The 22,080-nt window shown below is 40.2% G+C and overlaps 1 protein-coding gene across 2 annotated transcripts; it reads right to left on the bottom strand.

The window, feature by feature from the left end:
* Positions 1 to 2,779: 2,779 nt before the first annotated feature.
* Positions 2,780 to 22,045, bottom strand: GTF2H3 (general transcription factor IIH subunit 3). 2 transcript variants are annotated; one of them, XM_043979772.1, is made up of 13 exons: positions 21,990 to 22,045; positions 15,102 to 15,181; positions 14,276 to 14,382; positions 12,469 to 12,635; positions 11,057 to 11,119; positions 10,174 to 10,203; positions 9,987 to 10,015; positions 9,829 to 9,903; positions 9,242 to 9,295; positions 4,836 to 4,904; positions 3,971 to 4,106; positions 3,834 to 3,870; positions 2,780 to 3,748 (listed from the first exon to the last, which is right to left on the bottom strand). In XM_043979772.1, the coding sequence occupies exons 1-13, from the start codon at positions 22,000 to 22,002 to the stop codon at positions 3,679 to 3,681; spliced, it is 930 nt and encodes a 309-aa protein (XP_043835707.1). In that variant the 5' UTR covers positions 22,003 to 22,045; the 3' UTR covers positions 2,780 to 3,678. The 2 variants fall into 2 exon arrangements, with proteins under 2 accessions (XP_043835707.1, XP_043835708.1); XM_043979773.1 differs by lacking the exon at positions 4,836 to 4,904.
* Positions 22,046 to 22,080: the final 35 nt, after the last annotated feature.

The following is a 22,080-nucleotide window of genomic DNA, read 5'->3' as shown; positions in this document are numbered from 1 at the left end:
GGAAGAGACTGGCGCTGACTCTAGGGCTTTTTTTTCCTGGGGACGCTGGCAGAGAAGGGAGCTAAAAATGTGCTCTCCCTTTAATAGATAGAAATCTAGGCCTTTCTCTCTTTACCAAATTCTTCTTTTCCTTAATAATGCTTAAAAGTCTAACTCTTGCTAAAGCTTATAATTTATTGGCGACCACTCATTAGATATTTTAGACAGTTTAGCTAGAATTTTAGCCCTTAACAATGCTAAAGAAAGCAGATCTTTTTTTTTTTATGTTTTAGGAATTTAATAAATAAGATTTAAGTTTCAGGAATAAACATTTTGTAGTTTGTCTAAATATATAATCAACTAATATTAGAAGAGAAACATACTTGGGGCAGGTAGGTGGTGAAGTGGATAAAGCACCGGCCCTGGATTCAGGAGGACCTGAGTTCAAATCCAGCCTCAGACACTAAACACTTACTAGCTGTGTGACCCTGGGCAAGTCACTTAACCCCCACTGCCCTGCCCAAAAAAAAGAGAGAGAGAAACACACTCAAGGGATAAAAATTCTCAACACTGATTTTTTTCAATACAGGTGCCACTGTCATCCTTAAGAACTCCAGGTCCACAGTGTACATGTAAATGTGGGCACAACCAGAAACTGTTGTCAAGAAGTGAAAGTTACTTACCATTCCTTCCATTACAATCAGCTGCTCACAAACTATGATGGGTCTCCAGCTTCATGAAGGGAATTTAGAAAGGTGATGGTTTGAATTATATTTTTTTTATACTACAGCAAATATTTAAAGGTTAAAATATTTAACCAAGGATAGAGCACCGGCCCTGGAGTCAGGAGTATCTGAGTTCAAATCCGGCCTCAGACACTTAACATTTACTAGCTATGTGACCCTGGGCAAGTCATTTAACCCCAATTGCCTCACTAAAAAAAAAAAAAAAATTAACCAAAAGGTTTAAGGAATTAGTGAGTCTGGCAAATAACAGTTAATAAGCAATTCTGAAAATAAAAGAATGCGTTTTAAAAATAGTGATTTTCGGGGCAGCTAGATGGCACAGTGGTTAAAGCGCTGGCCCTGGATTCAGGAGTACCTGAGTTCAAATCCAGTCTCAGACACTTAACACTTACTAGCTGTGTGACCCTGGGCAAGTCACTTAACCCCCATTGCCCCGCAAAAAAAAAAAAATAGTGATTTTGGGGGCAGATAGGCAGTGTAGTGGATAAAGCACCAGCCCTGGATTCAGGAGGATCTGAGTTCAAATCCAGCCTTAGACACTTAACCCTTACTAGCTGTGTGACCCTGGGCAAGTCACTTAACACTCACTGCCCCACCAAAAAAAAATACAATGATATATGTGGCAAACAACTATCAAAAGAAAACACGTGGAGGCAGCTAGGTGGCACAGTGGATAAAGCACTGGCCATGGATTCAGGAAGACTTGAGTTCAAATTCAGCCTCAGACATTTGACACTTACTAGCTGTGTGACCCTGGGCAAGTCACTTAACCCCCATTGTCCCACAAAAAACAACAACAACAACAAAAAAAAAACCCACCCCAAAGACTTTATGGTTTTGTTTTTAAGTTTCTAAGATAAGCAGACATGAACACAAGAAAATATAAGAGGAAGTAATTTGACCAAATTGAAAAAATACAAATTATTTTATTGAAAAAAGTTCATATTAAAATTAACTATATACAATGAAAATAAAATGTAACTCAAACAAATTACTAAGTTTTTAAATGGGACAAGAAAAAAGAAAATCCTGATTCAAGTGTTCTGAAATTTTTTTGATCCCTTAAATAAAGCTCTTGTAGGCACCAACTATTTTGCAAGACTTACAACAATGTTCCCCATTACATCCAAATGCACAGTATGAGAATAACAGCAGCTCATATTTACACAGCACTTTACAGTTTCACAAAACCTTGTCCTCAAAACAGCCCTGTAAAGTAGACAGATTTATCATTCCCATTTTACAGATGAGAACACTAAGGCTCAGGGAAATGAAATGGCTTGTCCACAGTCACATAATTTACCTATGTCAGAAAAAAAGATTTAAATTCAAGTTACAGGATCAAAGCTTTATAGCTGGAGGAAACTGGAGAGGTGATGGCTAATTCTTTCCTTATATAAGGAAAACTCAAAGTCCAGTGGCAGTCAGGATTTGAATCCAGGTGCTCTGACTCCAACTCTAGGACTCTTCCCATTGCATCTGAGTCCTGTTCGGTTCCTCTTCCCACAAGATTGAACAACAATTTAAAAACAACAACATTCTAACACGATGGAAAAAAAAAGGGCTTTTAAAAGAATAAACACAAAAAATATCACAAACATGTTTACTACAGTCTTTAACAAAACCAGAAAAGTTTGTGTGGATTCTCCCTGCAAACAGAACTTAATTAATAGTCTGGTTTCTCTGGGAAACAAGAAAAGTCTTATGTTAAGAAGACTTTCTTCTTTCTTTCCATAATTTCCCTCTTCCTTAATCCTTCTTATATAAGTTGGAAGACAAAAGGATTTTCAATAAGAGGTATTTATGGAAAAGTTGTTTCTCTAAAACTGAATTTTAAAATCGTTTTCTTTTGAATTTAAGGAAGATTCCAATAGCACGGTGAAGACTTTCAGAGATTTTCTAGTAAATTATGAAAACAGGTTAAGTCAAGTTTGTAAAACTTCTGTGACTGGGAGAGATTTCCCATTCTCCTGGAAACTGCCCTTCAAGGGCAGCATGTTAGTTTTCAACAACACCCTTCACTGGCAACCGCATTTGAAGAGGGCATTTATGCATTTGCCATACAAAGGTCACTTTCCTAACTTTTTTTTTTTTTTAGTGAGGCAATTGGGGTTAAGTGACTTGCCCAGGGTCACACAGCTAGTAAGTGTTAAGTGTCTGAGGCCGGATTTGAACTCAGGTATTCCTGACTCCAGGGCTGGTGCTCTTTCCACTGTGCCACCTAGCTGCCCCTTTCCTAACTTATTAAAAAATAAAGGCTCTATAATCACTCAGTGATTATTATTTGGGTAAAAAATAGCTATACTTAGTAAAGACTTTAAACTGAACACTTGTTAATGTCTGAGAAGGAGAATGAGTAGTAAATTAATGGACAGAGAGTTCTGTTTACACTTCTGTTGCAAGAGGTAATAGCTGGCTACTTAAGGAAGAAGTTCTGTTTTGATTAAAGCCAAAGGGCCTGAGAATGAAGAAAAATGTGTTTAAATTGTCTAAATTACATGAAAACATCACATATCCTGAATTTCACAAAAGAGAACCAGATTTAAACAAAACATTCATGTGATAACATCTGTAATCAACACTGCGGACCCTAGAAATGATTATACATAGCACCCATGTACATTGTAAACGGCTTAATACTTAATGAACTAAACTGAAAATAACAGTGTTTTAAAAATTCAGAGGTGTACCAAAAAAAAAATCAGAGGTGAGTTAAGTGTTCTTTCCCTCACATGACTCAGGGGCAGACCTTCCCCCACCAGCTCTCTTCCCAGTGGAGACACAGGAGGAACTTGTTCTTGAAAAAATGTTCTTAAGGGACCAGCTATGTGTGTACAGTTATCATTCCATTTGACAACATATTCAGCACAGATTTCTCAGTTAAAATCTCTACTGTAGAAAAAAAAAGAGGTTGGAGAAAAGAGTATTAAGTGTTTGGGGGTTTTTCTGGTCACTAGGATGATACTTTTAATTTCTTCTTCTTGGCCTTCAGAACAGGAGGCAGTGAAATCTTAAAGGCTGTCCTGAAATGACATAATAAGGAAAACATTTTTAAAAAGGTATATCCCTCTAATATGTGTTCCACTCACACATATCACGGATACTTACTCGCATGTGGTGCAAATAGGGCTGAAATTGCAGAATACTGCAAATGAAAAGAACAGAAGGGTTTCAGAGGAGTGTAATCAAAATCCTCCCCACCCCCACCAAATTAGTTTTTTTTTAAATCAGCTAAATAAACATACTTGACAAACATACTGAGCAGACATAACCAATTTCAATGAGATTTCTATGACAGAAGCAAGCAGCTCTGTAGTCAACATGAATAGGAGGTGGGAGGTTTAACTGAGACCTTTGGTCTTGATCAGGAAGAAACACCCACTGTTTACAAAAATAAAAGAATTCTTATTAATACCAGGGAGGAATGTATTAGGGGATAAAATATAAATACCAAACATTTACCACAGAAATAAATTACTTAAAAGGCACAATTCTTCATTTCCTTTAAGATATAAGTGTTATGAACTTGGTCCTGCATTTAATTTGGTACAAAACTATACAAAATCTTTTTCTCCTTCTGTTGCTTGCTTGGGAAAAGGAAAGTTGACAATGACACCCAAGTCAGTGTTTGTAGTTCATTTTATTAGTACAGTGGTCCCATTCCTTCATTCATCCTGGTGTGACTCCTTGTTTTGGTGCAGGGGTAACACCTGGTTCTTGAAGGTAAGGCTTCAAGGACAGTCAGGGGCCCACATGTGGACTCTCATCCAAGAAGTCAAGCTAACAGAAGAGGCTCCACCCCAGAAGGCTAACCAAGAATAAATGATGTTTTATGGTCACCAGTCACAGAGATCATGTGCTAAGGTGTGGACAGGCCATGACCTGAGCCACTGAAGGAGCCCCCCCCCCCACAACAAACCCAAAGATCTCATATGCTGAAGATGTTTTGGGCATTCCAGTATAGCAATTAGTATTCCAGTTCATTTATTGTCTTCTAACAATAATCAGTTCCTGAGCATTTGTAACCATGTCTGTAGGGTCTCAGATAAATGTTTTAGAAGGCCTATGAATGTGCATAACTCATTTAAAAGAGTCCTCCTGTTTTCTTACCAATAAATACTGCAGAAGAGATGGCATCTGGGGCACCTTCAAGTATATACCCCCTGTGATGTCACAGGCCTGTAAACAAATATACACCATGGACACAAATTACTTTTTCACAGTGATGCAAATCTGTATAGCAGTATACAGAATGAACAAGCAGGTGAATGTGAGTCTGCAAAGTAAAAGGGAATTATTTTGGATTACAGTTAGCCTCAGACATTTTAGTCATCAACTCTGTTACTAAATGAGGTAACCAAAAAAACCCAACTGAAGTAGACTTCACACCAAAAAGCCTTCATGCTTCTAGGACTAGAACTGAATATTTTAGTACAAACTAAAGAACAGCAGTTAGATGGCTCAGTGGATAGAGCACTGGGCTTGGAATCAGAAAGACCCGAGTTCAAATGTGACCTCAGACACTTAATGGCTGTGTGACCTTGGGCTAGTCGCTTCACCTTGTCTGCCTCAGTTTCCTCATCTGTCAAATGAACTAGAGAAGGAAATGGCAAACCACTCCAGTATCTTTGCCAAGAAAACACCAAATGGGCTCACAAAGAGTCAGATATGACTGAAAAAACTGAACAACAACAAAGACCTAACACATTAGGGCCCTTTTCTGTGAATTTCAAAAAACGTTGCTGAAAGGAGATTTGGAAACCAAAAAAAAAAAAAAAAAACAAAAGAAAGTAGGTTGGGGGGGTGGCGGGGGTGGGGGGTGGGGGGGGCAGCTGGGTGGTGCAGTGGATAAAGCACGAGCCCTGGATTCAGGAAGACCTAAGTTCAAATCCAGCCTCTAACACTTGACACTTACTAGCTGTGTGACCCTAGGCAAGTCACTTAACCCTCATTGCCCTGCCAAAAAAAAGAAAGAAAGAAAAGTAGGTTTGGGGTATTGCTAGCTAGTCATGAAGGTTTAGAAGGGTTTCCCCCTGTTCCCTGGGATTACTGCTTTCAAGATCACAGTAGTTTAAAAAAAAAAAAGATGAAATGTTACAACAGACCATGTTATTATATAAATGTGGGATTTGGGGGAAGGAGGGGAACATGTGGGGAATGGATTTGTGCATAAGCACATTGAACTCACTGTGTGGAAAACCCCCTCTACCAATACAGATAACTGATTACCAAGTCTTTTTAGGTGCCCACTTTGTGCCCAACACCATGCCATGTAATGGGAATACAAATCCACAAATGAAACAATCTATACTTGTAAAGAGCTCACGAAGAGAGATATGATTATGCACAGAAGAAATGTAAAGAGAATAATCAAAGAATATGAAGTAGTTAAATACCACGCAGCTGGAGAGGGAGGGCACTAGCAGCTGAAGGGATCGGGAAAGGCCTGCTGCAGAAGTGGCGCCTGAACATGTCTTAAAGATGAGGATTCTGAGGTTGTGATGAAGGGAGAAGGCATTCCAGACATGGAGGACAGGCCGTGCCAAAGCACAGAGACAGGGGACAGAATAGTGTGTGTGAGGAACTGTGAGAATGCCACTTTGGCGGAATCTCAGAGTGTGAGATGTCAGGTGCTGGAGAGAAAAGGTGGGCACCAGCAAGGAAAGGATTTTTTTTTTTTTGTGAGGCAATTGGGGTTAAGTGACTTGCCCAGAGTCACACAGCTAGTAAGTGTTAAGTGTCTGAGGTCGGATTTGAACTCAGGTCCTCCTGACTCCAGGGCCAGTGCTCTATCTACTGCACCACCTAGCTGCCCCAAGGAAAGGATTTTAAAAGCTAAACAGAACATTTCTATTGATCCTTGGGATGTTTGTAAGTAGCTGAAGAGTCAGATCTATGTTTAAGGAAAATCCCTTTGGCAGCAGTGCGGAAGCTGCACTGAATAGGGAGAAATTAGAGGCAGGGACACTGAGCCACTGCAAGCTCTTTTTGTGGTGCAAAGAAGTGAATATTAAGGGGATGCCCATCAGCTGGGGAGTTGCTGAACAAGTTATGATGGATTTATGATTATGATGGAATATTATTGTGCTAAAAGAAATGACAAGCAGGATAAGTTCAGAAAGGCCTGGAAAGACTATCATGAACTGATGCAAAGTGAAGTGAGCAGAACCAAGAGAACTTCATACATAGTAATAGTAATATTGTAACAATGATCAACTATGAAAGATTTAACTACTCTATTCAATACAAAGATCCAAGACAATTCCAAAAGATCCATGATGAAAAATGCTATCTACCTCCAAAGAGAGATCTGATGAACTGAGTGCAGAGTAAAGCATACTTTTTTTCACTTGCTTTTTCTTAGGTTTTTATATATGTTTTCTTTCTTTTTCTGATTTTTTTAAAGGAATAAACATTTTTATTTATAGTTTTGAGTTCCAATTTTTATCCCCCCCCAATGCAGTAGGCAATCAGATATGGGTTATACATGCACAATTATGTAAAACTTGAATAAAAGAAAAAAAATGAAAGAAAGTGAAAAATAGCATGTTTCAGTCTATGTTCTGTCGATAGCAGTTCTTTCTTTGGAGGTGGAATGTATGTTTCATAAATAATCCTTTGGAATTGTCTTGGATTGTTTTATTGTTGAGAATAGTTAAGTCATTCACAGTTCTTCATCAAACAATATTGTTGTCTCTGTGCACAATATTCTCTTGGTTCTGCTCACTTCACTACACATCAGTTCATACAAGTCTTTCCAGTCCTTTCTGAAGTCATCCTGCTTGTCATTTCTTATAGCACAATAATATTCCATCACCATCATGGTACCACATCTTATTTAGCCATTCTCCAATTGATGGGTATTCCTTTGATTTCCAATTCTTAGCTACAACAAAAAGAGCTGCTATAAATATTTTTGTACAAGCAGGTCTTTTTTTCTTTTTGGTGATATCTTTGGGATATAAACCTAGCAGTGGTACTGCTAGATCAAAGGGTATGCACAGTTCTATAGCCCTTTGGGCACAGTTCCAAATTGTTCTCCAGAACATTTGGATCCTTTCACAACTCCACCAGTTTTCTCACATCCCCTACAACATCCACTATTTTCAATTTTTGTTATATTTGCCTATGTGTTTTCATTTGCAACATGGCTAATATGGAAATCTCTTACGAGGCTTCATATTGTGATAAAATAATGGAATTTGTCCCCACCTGATTGATTTAGTATTGTCTGAATATGCAGGGTAAGGGAGTGATAAAGCCAAGGTTATAAACCTGAGAGACATGGAAAGATTATGGTAACTTCAACATAAACAGGAACATTTGGAAATGAGGTAGGTATGTTCTGGATATGCCAGGTATGAAATGCTTCCAGGACATCCATCCTAGAAAGTCTAATGGACAATGGTAATAGGACATCACTGTTAATTAGAGTTCCAGAGGGCTGCCTGGGACACTTCGAGGGTCACACAGGTGTGATGTATCAGAGGTGACGCCTGAACCCATGACTTCCTGATTCCAACACTGCCTCCCTCTCCAGTATGCCACAGAACCTCTATAGAAAGGTGAAAAATTGTGCCTGGCATCCTCAGAATACACATAAAATACTGAACATTGTAGCTGTAGTCTATCCTTTTATAAGCACCAAATTCTAGCTATTTAACCTCCTGTGGACCCATACTGACATTTAATAATCTTTTCCTTCATTTCCCCGCCCCAGGGCAATGAGGGTTAGGTGACTTGCCCAGGGTCACACAGCCAGTACGTGTCAAGTGTCTGAGGCCAGATTTGAACTCAGGTCCTCCTGAATCCAGGGCCGGTGCTCTATCCACTGAACCACCTAGCTGCCCCTTTTCCTTCATTTTTAATGAATTTTCTCAATAGATTGCTTCCAAAACTTTCCTATTCTCCTGCAGCCCACAACTCCAACCACACTCACAGATGGCCTTGCCTTCCCACCTTACTTTGTTCAGTGGTGGGTGCTCTATAAACTTAAGCTAATATTGTTAACGAGAATCAAGACCACCCAAACATTAACTTAACCAGTTCCCCTCCTTTCTACCTCACAGCTGCTCTGCCCATGCTCACCTACCTTTCCAGTCTTATTTCACGTGACCCTCCCAAACCTTCCCAGAATGAATTACTACTCACTGTCTCCTAAATAAATCCTACAGTTGCCAGCCTTCCGGTCTCTGACCACTGATCACATGAGCCCTTGGTGTACCCCACTTCCTCTCTCCTCTGCTGATGGAAGGGCCTATTTTCAATCCCAACTCCTTTGGTGATTTTTTCCTCTTCCCAATTTCCATAACCTATGTTATAACTCATGCATTTGTCATCTTCTAATTTCTGTTAGTTGTTTACAAGGTATCTCTGTGCCTCAAGGCCTTGAGGAATAGAGAAAACTTGGTAAACAACTAAAATATATACACGTGTGTGTGTGTGTTTTACTTTTGTTTTTCACTATCTGCAAGGTGTTTTGCATACATTATATATTCAATTTAAAAAAAGCATACCTGTTGGAGGAGCCCTGAATCGGTATCTAAGACACAGGCATCAATCACAATATTCTGAAACCAAAATTTTAAAATGAGATAAGATTGGAAGTAAAAACCATCAAAGCATCTGTAATACTGTTACAAGCAAAAATCTACAGTAAAAAGGAAATTCCTATAAACTAATATAGTTTTAGACCCTGAAAAGAAAAATGTTTTAAATAATTTGTGGGAGAACAGACTAGCTTTGAAACTCCTTCCACTGTTTTAATGATAGATGATTGGAATGGAAATATATATATATATATATATATATTTTGGTGGGGCAATGAGGGTTAAGTGACTTGCCCAGGGTCACACAGTTATGGAACAACTGTCTTCAAAATAAAAAGCTTCATCTTCAAATGATCTCTAATGAACTAAGATGATAAGTAGTCCCAATCTACATCTTCAGAAAATGGGACAAATAAAGTGACCTGCCCAGCCAACACCTAAAAGGGCGGCTTCTCAAACTCCTAAGTCTGTTTCTCCAAGGACATAATCTAATTAAAGTTAGACACTCATTCTTTCATTATGACACTACACATTCTCAAATTACAAATACCAACCTGTTTCTGTGCTGCAAAGATGACATTCATGAAGTTCATATATTGCAATGCACTGTCTTCTGCAGCCTTGATGACCTTTTAAAAAAAAAGGCAATCCATATTAAAATTTCACATACTTAAAATCACATATAAGCACAATGACCTGTGGAAATTCTTACCAATATTCTTGACTTCATTTCTTGGTTATCTACAAAAGATAAGCAACAAAACTAAATTTAACTCTAGTTCATTTTCCAACCTACACTAATTACTAATTAGGACATCCTCCCCACATGGAAATGAGAACAAACTGGTAGTAAAATAAATGACATCAGTATTCACCAGTAGAAAAACAAAGGCTTATACCTTTTACTTCCTTGCTCATTCTGTGAATATCTTAATTTTTCAGAATTAAGGAATAAAAGAGGCCCATTTAATTCCACACTAATTCGCAGTACACAGTTCCAGAAACATCCCAAACTCATTTAAACAAGCCTGCCATACATCGCCTGGCTGAAATACTTCCATCACAAAAATCCCGAGTGCTAAGCAGTCTCTAAAATCAAGCTAACAACTTCTGTGTAATCACCCAGGATTTGTAATACTATCAAATATTCCCTCTGTCCCTGAAAATGAAAATATTTTTCAGCTGAACTGTGATTATGCCAAGGGGTTCTAATTTTCTGAACTCTGGATCCTCAAGAGGAAAACTTTAGAGAGGACTCTCTTAAAGCCTTAGCAGTGGCATGGCATGTCATCACAGTAAGCAGCGAATATAAGCTTGATGATTAAAATGCAAAATAAACTAGTTTTCAATAGGTGCCCATGTATTTTTCCTGAAGCCCAATGGAAAACCTTTTAAATTAAAACCCATTCAGAAACCAAGGAAGCTGTGACCTAGAAATACATCAAGTCTAACTAACAGAATAAGGAATAAGGTATTTTGAAGAGAAATGAGTATTAAACAATGGGGAAATTGGGTAAGATGGAAACTTTCACACCTCTCATGGCCCAAAGCTTTGGTTCTCTTTATGAATGTCTTAGAATTTTTGAGAATTCTGAGACTATCACAATGTACATCTACCTGAACTTGAAAACATACCAAAACCAAACAAATAATATTTTAATTATCCAGCATTTAGGGATCATGCCACCGTTATAAAATGGACATCCAAGGTCTTCTAAAAATTACAATTTAAAATACTGTTAATCTCAGGAAAGATTGAAGAATTCTAATAATAAAGGATACAACAAAGTGCTTTTGCGAGAGATCCTGCCAACAGCGTTTCTGTACGCTGCCCTTCCATGTCACCTGCAAATAAATATTTTATAAAAAAACATCTTTCTGTTCTTTCCTAAGTTTAAGTATGCAATCTATATTACCCACTTAATTCTGAAACCAAGCATCCTTTGCCATAGACAAAAAACAATGAAAATTTGAACCTTTTGTTGTTGTTTTTTTTTTTTAGTGAGGCAATTGGGGTCAAGTGACTTGCCCAGGGTCACACAGCTAGTAAGTGTTAAGTGTCTGAGGCCGGATTCGAACTCAGGTACTCCTGAATCCAGGGCCGGTGCTCTATCCACTGCGCCATCTAGCTGCCCCAGCAGGTTTTTTTTTCCTTTCCTTGATCAGAGACTCGAAAAATTCTATAAGGAATCAGAGGGCCAACAGGCAAACATCTAATGAAGTGGCATTTGAGATTAGGCTGTTATAGACTAAGCCCATTTCTTTTCCCCCCAGGGCAATGAGGGCTAAGCGCACACAGCTAGTAAGTATCAAGTATAGGAGGCTGGATTTGAACTCAGGTCCTCCTGAATCCAGGGCCAGTGCTTTATCCACTGTGCTACCTAGCTGCCCTAAGCCCATTTCTTTTTTTTTTCTTTTTTTTTTTAAAGTGAGGCAATGGGGGTTAAGTGACTTGCCCAGGGTCACACAGCTAGTAAGTGTTAAGTGTCTGAGGCCATATTTGAACTCAGGTACTCCTGACTCCAGGGCTGGTGCTCTATCCACTGCGCCACCTAGCTGCCCCAGCCCATTTCTTTATGAGAGGATTAGTATATCAGTAGATCAGGGAACGCTGCAGCTAGTTTACCTCCATTTGAACAATACTTATAACAAAATTGCTGTTTTTGTGGAAAAGATAGAGAACAGTTTATCTGAATGGCTGGACCCCAAGAGCTGCCATTAATAATCTGATATCAACTTGGACCACCTCCAGTGAAGTCTACATCTTATCCCTGTGACTAGACTGTGAGCTTTTGGAAGCTGGGGACTTCCCTATTCATCTTTATGTTCCTCAGGGCACACCACCTTGCACACACGAGTCATTCAGCACAGAGTCGGTAAATTCAAGTAAACAGGTCTTTAAAAACAGCTTTAATCCAAGAAGAATTTAGACAGAAACAAAAATGTAAACGCAAGGATTCTACTTTTTCAAGGTCTTATCACATGCTGTCTTTCCTTTGATTTACTTAATTAGTTTAAAGCCCGAAGGACTAAGCAACCCAAAGGTGATTCATAAAAAACTTTAATAACAGCAATTTTTAAAAGTAGAAAGTACTAAGAAATTCAAGAGGTAACTAATTCCTCCAAGGTTTCTGGACTTTTAAATAATACTCTCTCCCTCTCACAAAAGAATAAAGCCCCTAAATTCCACTTACTTTTGGTCATGAGATCTTTAATCTCTTCAGTAATCGCTTCATTTGCTGCAGTTAATAACTCATATTTTCCATCCTTACTACCTGAAGGATTATACTCAGCAGAGCTGTTGCCAGGATCACCAAAGATGTCTCCAAATTTCCAGTTCTTTCCAGGATACAAGAATCGACTTGAGAAAACAAAATGAAAAACAAATGAATGAACAACTAAACATATTAAATAAAACCTTTCCATTTTAAATTCTGCAGTAAAAGTCAGGACATTGTGAATGAAAATTCAAATTATAAAATGTTATTTCATTAAAGAAAATGAAGAGAACTTCGAAAATGGGATTCTTTTAAAGGGACAACAGAAAGATTATTGGGGACATAAGCAGTCTTTTTTTCTTCTGAAATACAGTAGAGTGCTATGTTTCATCTATTCTGATGGAAAGTGGGGTTCTGAACTGTGATTCCATTAGCTTAGCGGACTCCCGGTAAGGCAATTCCCTCTCCCAATTCAAATCACCAATTATTCTGCACCTTCTAGTCTTAGAAAGTTGTCCCGGGCACTCAGTCATTAAGAAACTTGTCCAGGTTCCCACAGGTAGGATGGGTCAAGAGGTGGCACTGGAACTTGGAGCCTGGCTTTCTATCCCCTCGGGAACTCTGCTCTTTCTCTACATTAACCCCTTAGTCACATTCTTTTTTATTTTCTCAGCTTACGAAGAGAGAGCTTCATTTTTTTTTTTTTTTGGTGGGCAATGAAGGTTGAGTGACTTGCCCAGGGTGGTCACACAGCTAGTAAGTGTCAAGTGTCTGAGGCCAGGTTTGAACTCAGGTCCTCCTGAATCCAGGGCCAGTGCTTTATCCACTGTGCCATGTATCTGCCCCAAGAGCTTCATATTTTAACTACAGCAAAGCAGTCAAAAACTAACTTATCTTCTGCAGGATGTGATTTATATACCACTGGCAGCCAACACCCAAATCGTTCATTTAGCTCTGGAGGGTTTGCAGAGCATTTTACCTACAATGGCCTGATCATAAAAATGTAATGGGAAAAACAAAGAGAAACAAGAATCGCTTTATTTCATTACTATTTTAATTCACTGATGTCACCTAATTAGATTTTATTATACCATAATCTAAGAAATAATACATTTTCTTTGGTGGAGCTATCTTATTATGCAAAAGGATTTCATGAAACCCTGGATTAATAAAAGCAAACTGCCCTCTAACTGAACTCCAAACTAAACCCCAAGAGGTAGCAGATAAGTCCCTACCTGCTGACTTCTTTTCCCAGGATAGTAAATCCCCATTCTTGTAAAACATCTCGACATCCTTGACAAACCCCTTTTTGAATCACACCATCTTATCAAAGTATTTGCTTTATGTTGAACTATCAAACCGATTGGCATTTCCTACATTATAACAGAAATGGTTAAACTGATTTTCATTACGTCCCTTCTGGTCATAGTATTTGTTTTTAGGTTGATTTGTATCATGCTAATGAAACGGATACCCTGTACCCAGTAAGCAAAGAAACCTTATATACCTTCAGAAAGAAGGAGTCTTTGAGCTCCTTCTTTGGAAGGGGTCTCCGCATGATTCATGCCTGCTTGTTCTTGGACAAATAAACCGGTACTACATTTTTCCCTAAGCAGTTCTCTGATTGACAGGCGTGGAAACAAAATTTGACACTTTCTATTAATATTGTAGATGCTTTTCATTGATGGAGGGCATCTTTTTATGCAAAAGGATATTTGTTTAGAAAGCACACAAGCCTCAAAAACATTTGGAAACATTAAAGTATTAATCAGAGTAATCATACCTCTCTTGAATATGACTTGCTATCACAGCAAGTTTGTTGGAACGATTCATGAACAAGTGAGAATTTCCCATCACCATGACAGCATCTATGCATTTTGATAATGTGAACTGTTGGAAAGGAAGAAATTAGGAAGGATGATGGGTCCAAATCCCAACAGTGGAATTTAAACAAATTCGATCTAAAATCTCTAATTAAATATAATAAGATCTATAATTAAACAAGGAACATATTTACTATTTAAACTAGTACAAAGGTTCTTACAATAGTGCACAAGTAAAATATTTGAAAATTATCTTTTTAATCATTCTCTTGTATGTGACTATTTCTATCCAGTAGAATAGTACATGTGGAAAACAAATACAGTCTATCTTGCATGTTCATAGTTTAAGTTACTGGTTTGTATGCACTATATGCTTGCTAGTTAATTGATTTTTTTTTTTTTTGGTGAGGCAATTGGGGTGAAGTGACTTGCCCAGGGTCACACAGCTAGTAATTGTTAAGTGTCTGAGGCCGGATTTGAACTCAGGTCCTCCTGACTCCAGGGCCAGTGCTCTATCTACTGTGCCACCTACCTGCCTGGTAGTTAATTGATTTTAAGTATTATAAATAATAACATTCTGTACCTCTTTTTCTATAGGCAAATTCAAAATCGTATAAATATCCACTTGATAGTAAGTTAAATGACCTTTCAAGAACCGAAATTTCCTCTTATTAATAAAATAGCAACTCAGATATTCAATTAAATTAGTATTAAAGGTTTTTGGTTTGTTCAGTATTTTATAGTATTAAAGTTTTAAAAAGGAATCCTTAGCCTGATGAACTTTACCTGAGATTCTTTCAAGGCTTGTTTTCCCCACCAAATTGGGTTCGTATCAACTATGATAACAAGAAGGTTTAATTCATCATCTGGAAATCACAAGAAACACGAGTAAGATCAGTAACATTGTACATCAAAAACAGTTAATGTTTCCTTTTTCACAAATTTAAGCCACAGCTCGGTTACAACCAGCCTGCTTTTAAATATCTATCATTGCGGTCTACACGGAGGAGGCCAAGACCCTCTAAAGACCAGGACAAAGTCAGCCTAGAGGAAACACCATCTCTTCTCTCTCTGCACACCCGACCATCCAATGCACTATGACTCCTGAAATTGCTTCTATCATGAAGGTTAAAAGTTGGGAAAACTCATTCACCCTAAAGTGTTAGCAATTTACTGGGTGAGCCAAGCCACCATTAGAGTTTATGAGGATAGAAGGAGATGACAATGCTTTGGCTCATCCCCCAAATAAATCACTTTAAGGTGGAAATCCTGGTATCAGTGAGAGATTTAGGGGGCAGAGTTTGATATCAAGCGATAGCTAGCCTAGGTTAGAAGTTAACCAAAAGGGGCAGCTAGATGGCGCAGTGGATAGAGCACCGGCCCTGGAGTCAGGAGGACCTGAGTTCAAATCCGGCCTCAGACACTTAACACTTACTAGCTGTGTGACCCTGGGCAAGTCACTTAACCCCAGTTGCCTCACTAAAAAACAAAAAACAAACAACAAAAAAAGAAGTTAACCAAAGGCCTTAACCTCAGATCTCACAGACGGATGGGTGGGTGAATGGATAGATGGATAGATGGATAAATGAATGGCTGGGTGAATGGGTAAATGAATGAAAGGATAGATGGATGGATAGATAGATATAGATAGATATCTCCTTATCTACAGTATATGTGTATATATCCTTACCTACACTTTGTGTCTACTAGTACTAGTACCAAAGCACCAGACACACTTAATAAATGTTCAGCAAATGAAGAGTCAATGCAGACTTACAGAAAAGAAATCTTTGCCGTTTTCTGTATATTACATCCCGTCTCCAGCCTCTGGGCTTTTGCCTGCCTATGCGTGCCTGGGATGCCCTTCCTCCTCATCTCTACCTTTCAGAATCCCTCACTTCCTCCAAAGCCTCTCCTCCAGAAATGCCCTTCCTGACTCCCCCAACTGTTAGCCTTTTGCCCCACTGAAGTGACTGTATATTTATTCTATATTCTGGATACAAATTTACCTAAGGATGTAGAGTTAAAAATCAAAGGAGACAAAACTTATTCCAATATTCTACTACAAAAAAACGATTCAGTTGATCACTCAAAGGGTACTAAGGGGTAATTTCATAGGTAGTTGGTTTGGGTTTTTGTTTTTTTCACAGAATCAACAAATGTCAGAACTTGGTGACCTTCTGAGGCAGTGCAGTACAGTGTATGGAGCAATGAACCAGGAATCTCCAGGAAAACCTGCTTCCCAGTCCTGGCTCTGCTGCTTAGTAGGAGTGGGAGGGGGCACTGCCATTGTTTAACTCTTCAGGGTCTCAAATCCCTCTTCTGTAAAATAAAGCTGTTGAATAAAAGTCAACAAGTATTCAGTGGGCTCCTATGATGTGCCGGGTACCAGTGCAAGGCAGACAAGGACAAAGGGAAATGGTACCTCTTCTCAAGTTGTTTACAGTCTACCGGGAGAAAGCAACACAGATATAGAAAACATAGAATGAAGAAATAGAAAATATTCGGGGAAGGTGGGAAGGCAAGGGGACTAACAAGTAAAGAGATCAGCAATGACTTCCAAGTGGTGGTGGCATCCAAGTTGGCCCCTGAGCTAAGTTAGGGATTCTCCACTGGGCAGCCTGCAGAGGCAGGAGGTGGAAAGTCATACACAGGGAGGTAGCAAGTGGTCAGCTAGGTGAGAATGTAGAATGCCTGGGACGGAGTGATCTTTCATGACTTTGTTGTTATTGTTGTTGTTTTGCGGGCAATGAGGGTTAAGTGACTTGCCCAGGGTCACACAGCTAGTAAGTGTCAAGTATCTGAGGCCAGATTTGAACTCAGGTCCTCCTAAATCCAGGACCAGTGCTTTATCCACTGCGCCACCTAGCTGCCCCTCTTCCATGACTTTGTTTTTTTGTTGTTTTTTTTTTGGCGGGGCAATGAGGGTTAAGTGACTTGCCCAGGGTCACACAGCTAGTAAGTGTCAAGTGTCTGAGGCCGGATTTGAACTCAGGAACTCCTGAATCCAGGGCTGGTGCTTTATCCACTGCGCCACCTAGCCGCCCCCCCTTCCATGACTTTGTAAAGCTAAGTTGGAGCCAGATCATGGAGGGATTTAAGTGGTAGAGAGTGCAAAATTATCTCCCAAGTCCACTATAGCTCAAGATCCCTGCATCTAATCCAAGCACTTCATTTTACAGATGGGGAAACTGAGGACAAGAGGAAAAAAGGGCATTCTCAATCTTCTCACTCACTGGCCACCCAAATACCCTGATTAACCTGGGTAATCTTATTTTTTTTTTTTGTGGGCAATGGGGGTGACTTGCCCAGGGTCACACAGCTAGTAAGTGTCAAGTGTCTGAGGCCACATTTGAACTCAGGTACTCCTGAATCCAGGGCCACTGCTTTATCTACTGTGCCACCTAGATGCCCCCTGTAATCTTATTTTTTAACATTTGTTTTTTATTTTGATCCAAATTCTCCCTCTCTCCAGCCCTTCCCCCACCCACTGAGAGGGTAAGCAAAATAATAGCCATCATACATTTGATGTCATGCAAGATGTTACATGTTGGGGCAGCTAGGTGGATTCAGGAGTACCTGAGTTCAAATCCGACCTCAGACACTTAACACTCACTTACTAGCTGTGTGACCCTGGGCAAGTCACTTAACCCCAATTGCCTCACTAAAAAAAAAAAAGATGTTACATGCCACATTCTTCTCAGCAGAATGTCAATTTCTTGAGGGCAGAGATTGTTGATCTTTCTTTTTAAATTTTTTTTAAAACTTTCCAATTTCATGTAAAAACAATTTTTAGTATTCATTTTTTTTAAATGTTGAGTTCCTTGAGCAGAGCCAAGAGAACACTGAGCACAGAGACAGCAACATTGTTTGATGAAGAACTATGAATGACTTAACTATTCTCAACAATACAATGATCCAAGACAATCCCAAAGGACTATTGATGAAACATACTATCCACCTCCAAGGAAAGAACTGATATTGATGGAACACAGACTGAAGCAGTCTATTTTTTACCTTCTTTCATTTTTTTTCCTTTTAATCAAGTTTTCTTGTACAAAATGACAAATGTGGTAATGTTTTACATAATCATACATGTATAACCCACACCTGATTGCTTGCCACCTCAGGGAAGGGAGAGGGGAGGGAGGGAAGGAGAGATAAAATTGGAACCCAAAACTATAAATAAAAAGGTTTATTACATAAAAAAGTTGAATTCTTTCCCTCCCCACTCACTGAGATGACAACCCATCAGACATAGATTATACATGTGCAGAGGGACTATTGACCTTTCTTTGCATGGCTGGCACCTAACTCAGTGTATTTCACATAGTAACCATGCTGGTATGATGAGGAGACTGCTGGGCTAGGAGTCAAGGAGGCCTGGGTTCGAATCCTGCCCCTAACACTTACTACCTATATGATCGTACGGTGAAGATGCCCAGAGAAACTGCCTCACAGGGCTGTTCTGAGTCTCATGTGAGTTAATATCAAGGGCTTTACACGCCTGAAAGTCATCACCACTTAGGATTTCACAGAATCCCAGAGTTACAATGTGGTACTCAGCGCTCCACATGTGGCCTGACTGAGCTGAGCCCCCTGGGAACGTCATCTCCCTGAACACCAGGGGCCCCTAAGCTGTGCCTTGGCCTCCCTATAACACCAGCAGTTGGCTCAATTCAATACATAATTGCCTAGATGCTTCATAAGTAACAAGTACTCATCTTTCTCAAATAAGGGGATGAATAGTCAAACACCACCTCCCCTACCCATCAGTACATGAAAGCTCTGTAGCTGGAAGGGACCCTCCAAGTTATCTAATCCAATCCCTTCTCCTTCATTTTATCAATGAAGAAACTGAGACCCAAGGAGTGGGTCCTGCCTACTTGAAGTGACTTGCCCTAGGTCACCCAGTTTTCTTAAGTTTCAGAGGTGGGATTTGAACCCAGGTCCTGTGACTGCAAAACCAGTGCAGTGTGTAATGCTGCCACTTTCTACATCTACCCCCTTTTAAATTCCATTTTGTTAGATCTGGCTCATTATTCCAGCCTGCAGGAATATTTCAGAATCCTATCACCTTATGTGCTAAGTAGTCCATACTACCTTTCAGTCATCAGTAAATCTGACAATCACCCTACCTGTGACTTCATTCAAATCTAGGGAAAAGTCTAGTGCAGTGGAAATAATGCTGAATGTGGAGGAGGAAAACCTACTTGTGTGACCCTAGACAAGTCACTTTTGCTCCCTGAGCCTCCATGTTCTCAGCTGTAAAAATGAGGGAGTTGGACAAGCGAGCCTCACAAGCCCATCCCAGCTCCAGCGCCTCAATCTCACTGTCTATATTAAGTAGCCTAAGACCAAGGTCAGATCCCTGGGGCACCCCAGTGGAGACCTCCTGTCAAGCTGTCATGAAACCATTAATGAATACTTCCCCAACCGCATCATTCCTTCAGCCAAGAACTCAGGCCAGCAATACTGAGCCCCTGGGTTTCTGCTGGCTTCAGTTCTATTGCCCAAAATAACTTTCCTGAAGTCTCTAAATCATAATGACTGTAGCTCTGAGAACAATCCTCAGACTGACAACAGAAAGTGTCTTCTAGTTCTAAATCAATTGCTCCCCCGGTTCCAGGTGTCATTCCCTCTGACCCTCCTGGCCACCGTGCCTAGACCCAAAAACTCAATAACAATCACTCCTATTTATATAGTGCTTTAGATTTACAAAGCGCTTTATAAATATTGCATTTCAGCCTGACAAAACGGTGTATTAGGCCTGGAGTCAAGAAGATATGAGTTCAAATATAACCTCAGACACTTACTAGCTGTGTGTCCCTGGGCAAGTCACTTAACTTTTCCTTGCCTCAGTTTCCTCATCTGTAAAATGCCTCCCTGGGTTGTTTTTATCAGATAATAGAACAAGCTCTTAGCACAATACCTGGCACATATTTTTTTTTCCCTGGCATGTATTTAAATGTTAGCTCCTCCTTCTACTTTTGGTCACATGTGTCCAACTCTTCATGACCGCATTTGGGATTTTCTTGGCAAAAATGCTGAAGTGATTTGCCATTTCCTTCTCCAGCTCATTTGACAGATGAGCAAACTGAGGCAAACAGGGTGAAGTGACTTGACCAGGGTCACCCAGCTAGGACATGTCTGAGAGCAGATAGGAACTTAGGAAGTTCAGTCTTCCTGACTCCAGGCCCACACTTTATCCATTGTGCCATCTAATTGCTTTCTCTTTTTTTGGGGGGGGAGGGTGAGGCAATTGGGGTTAAGTGACTTGCCCAGGGTCACACAGCTAGTAAGTGTTAAGTGTCTGAGGTCGGATTTGAACTCAGGTCCCCCTGAATCCAGGGCTGGTGCTCTATCCACTGAGCCACCTAATTGCTTTCTACTAGGATCGACTGTTATCCTCATTTTGCTTTACAAATACTACCTCAATTGATTCCTCATAGTAACCCTGGAAAATAGGTATTATTATTATCTCCACTGTACAAATGAGGAATATGAGGCTGAGAGGTAACATGACTTGCCTAAAGTCACACAGCTAGTAAATTTCTAAGGAGGTATTTGAACTCAGGTCTTCCTGACTCCAGGTCCAGAACTATCCACTGTGCCACTAACTGTCCTCTTTGCTTATTTTTTTTTATCCCTAGTGCTTGGCACAATGCCTGGCACATAGTGAATGTTTAATAAATACTCATTCATTCATTCACTCACTCATGATCCTAGACCTTAAGCTGAAAAGGATCTTATAAGTCATTATTCCCACAATAGAATCAATAAGTCTTTATTAAATTGCCATGTGCCAAAATTGTGCAAAGCATTCAGGATACGAAAAAAAAAAAAAGCAAAACAAGAAAATAGTTCCTGGAGCCCCCTCAAGGGGCTCCCAGTCTAATGGAAAGACCACCCACAGCGAATAAGATATATGCAGTGGGGGAGGGGAACTCTGGCCTTTCCATTTTACAGATGAAGATGATGAGGCCCAGAGAGGTCAAAGGGTCATAGATGGGGGGGGGGCTCTGAGATCATCTGGTCCAGGGGCCCTTTTTGCACCCAATGAACTTGCGTTTTATTCATTCATTCATTCATTCATTTATTTATTTATTTTCATGAACTTGCTTTTTAAAAATATTTTGATAACTATTTCAGTTTAATTGGGTTTCCTTTGCCATCTTGAGTATTTTATGCATTTACAACATAAGTCAGAGAGGGGGTTCCTAGGCTTCCCCAGATTGGCTGACCAAGGAGTCCAGGTCACGAGAAATGTGGGGGCCTCTTGTCTACTTCAGCCCCCCCCTTTTTTTACCGAGGAGGAAACTGAGGCTCCGAGAGAGTAAGCATCACTAGGAAGCGTCAGATGTAGGGTTTGAATCCAGGGCCGGGGCTCTTTCCTCCACCTTACAGAGGCCCAGCAGGGAAGGGGAAGGGATTTTGCCCAAGGTCCCCACGGTGGTTAAGCATCAAGAGGTGGGATTTGCACCCAGGTCCCCATTCCGGGGTGACTCTCCGAGTCCCGCCAGGCGCCACTCCCGGCCTCCTGGGGCCCAGGCCTGGGGCCGCTCTCCCCGTCGCAGCCCCCCGCCCGCCCGCGGCCTGGGGCGTCCTAGACCGAGAGAATCGATGGCCCCGTTTGGGACCAGCCCGGCCCGGCCCGCCCCAGGGTGCGCTCACCTTCGGAGATCATGGCGATCCGCAGGCAGTACAGTTGAGAGCGACAGGACTCCCGCGGCCACCGTATCCACCGTGAGTGTCTGCGCAGGCG

This window comes from Dromiciops gliroides, chromosome 1, assembly GCF_019393635.1.
Source record: "Dromiciops gliroides isolate mDroGli1 chromosome 1, mDroGli1.pri, whole genome shotgun sequence".
NCBI classification, from domain to species: Eukaryota; Metazoa; Chordata; class Mammalia; order Microbiotheria; family Microbiotheriidae; genus Dromiciops; species Dromiciops gliroides.
This window is presented reverse-complemented; position numbering and strand designations above follow the sequence as displayed.

What these genes read in the sequence shown, in the direction of transcription:
- GTF2H3 (XM_043979772.1), bottom strand. An exon ending in TAAAGATCTCATGACCAAAA is followed by an intron (nt 11,120 to 12,468) that starts GTAAGTGGAATT and finishes ATTTATTTGCAG; the next exon opens with GTGACATGGAAGGGCAGCGT. An exon ending in ATTCAGGGCTCCTCCAACAG is followed by an intron (nt 4,905 to 9,241) that starts GTATGCTTTTTT and finishes ATTTGTTTACAG; the next exon opens with GCCTGTGACATCACAGGGGG.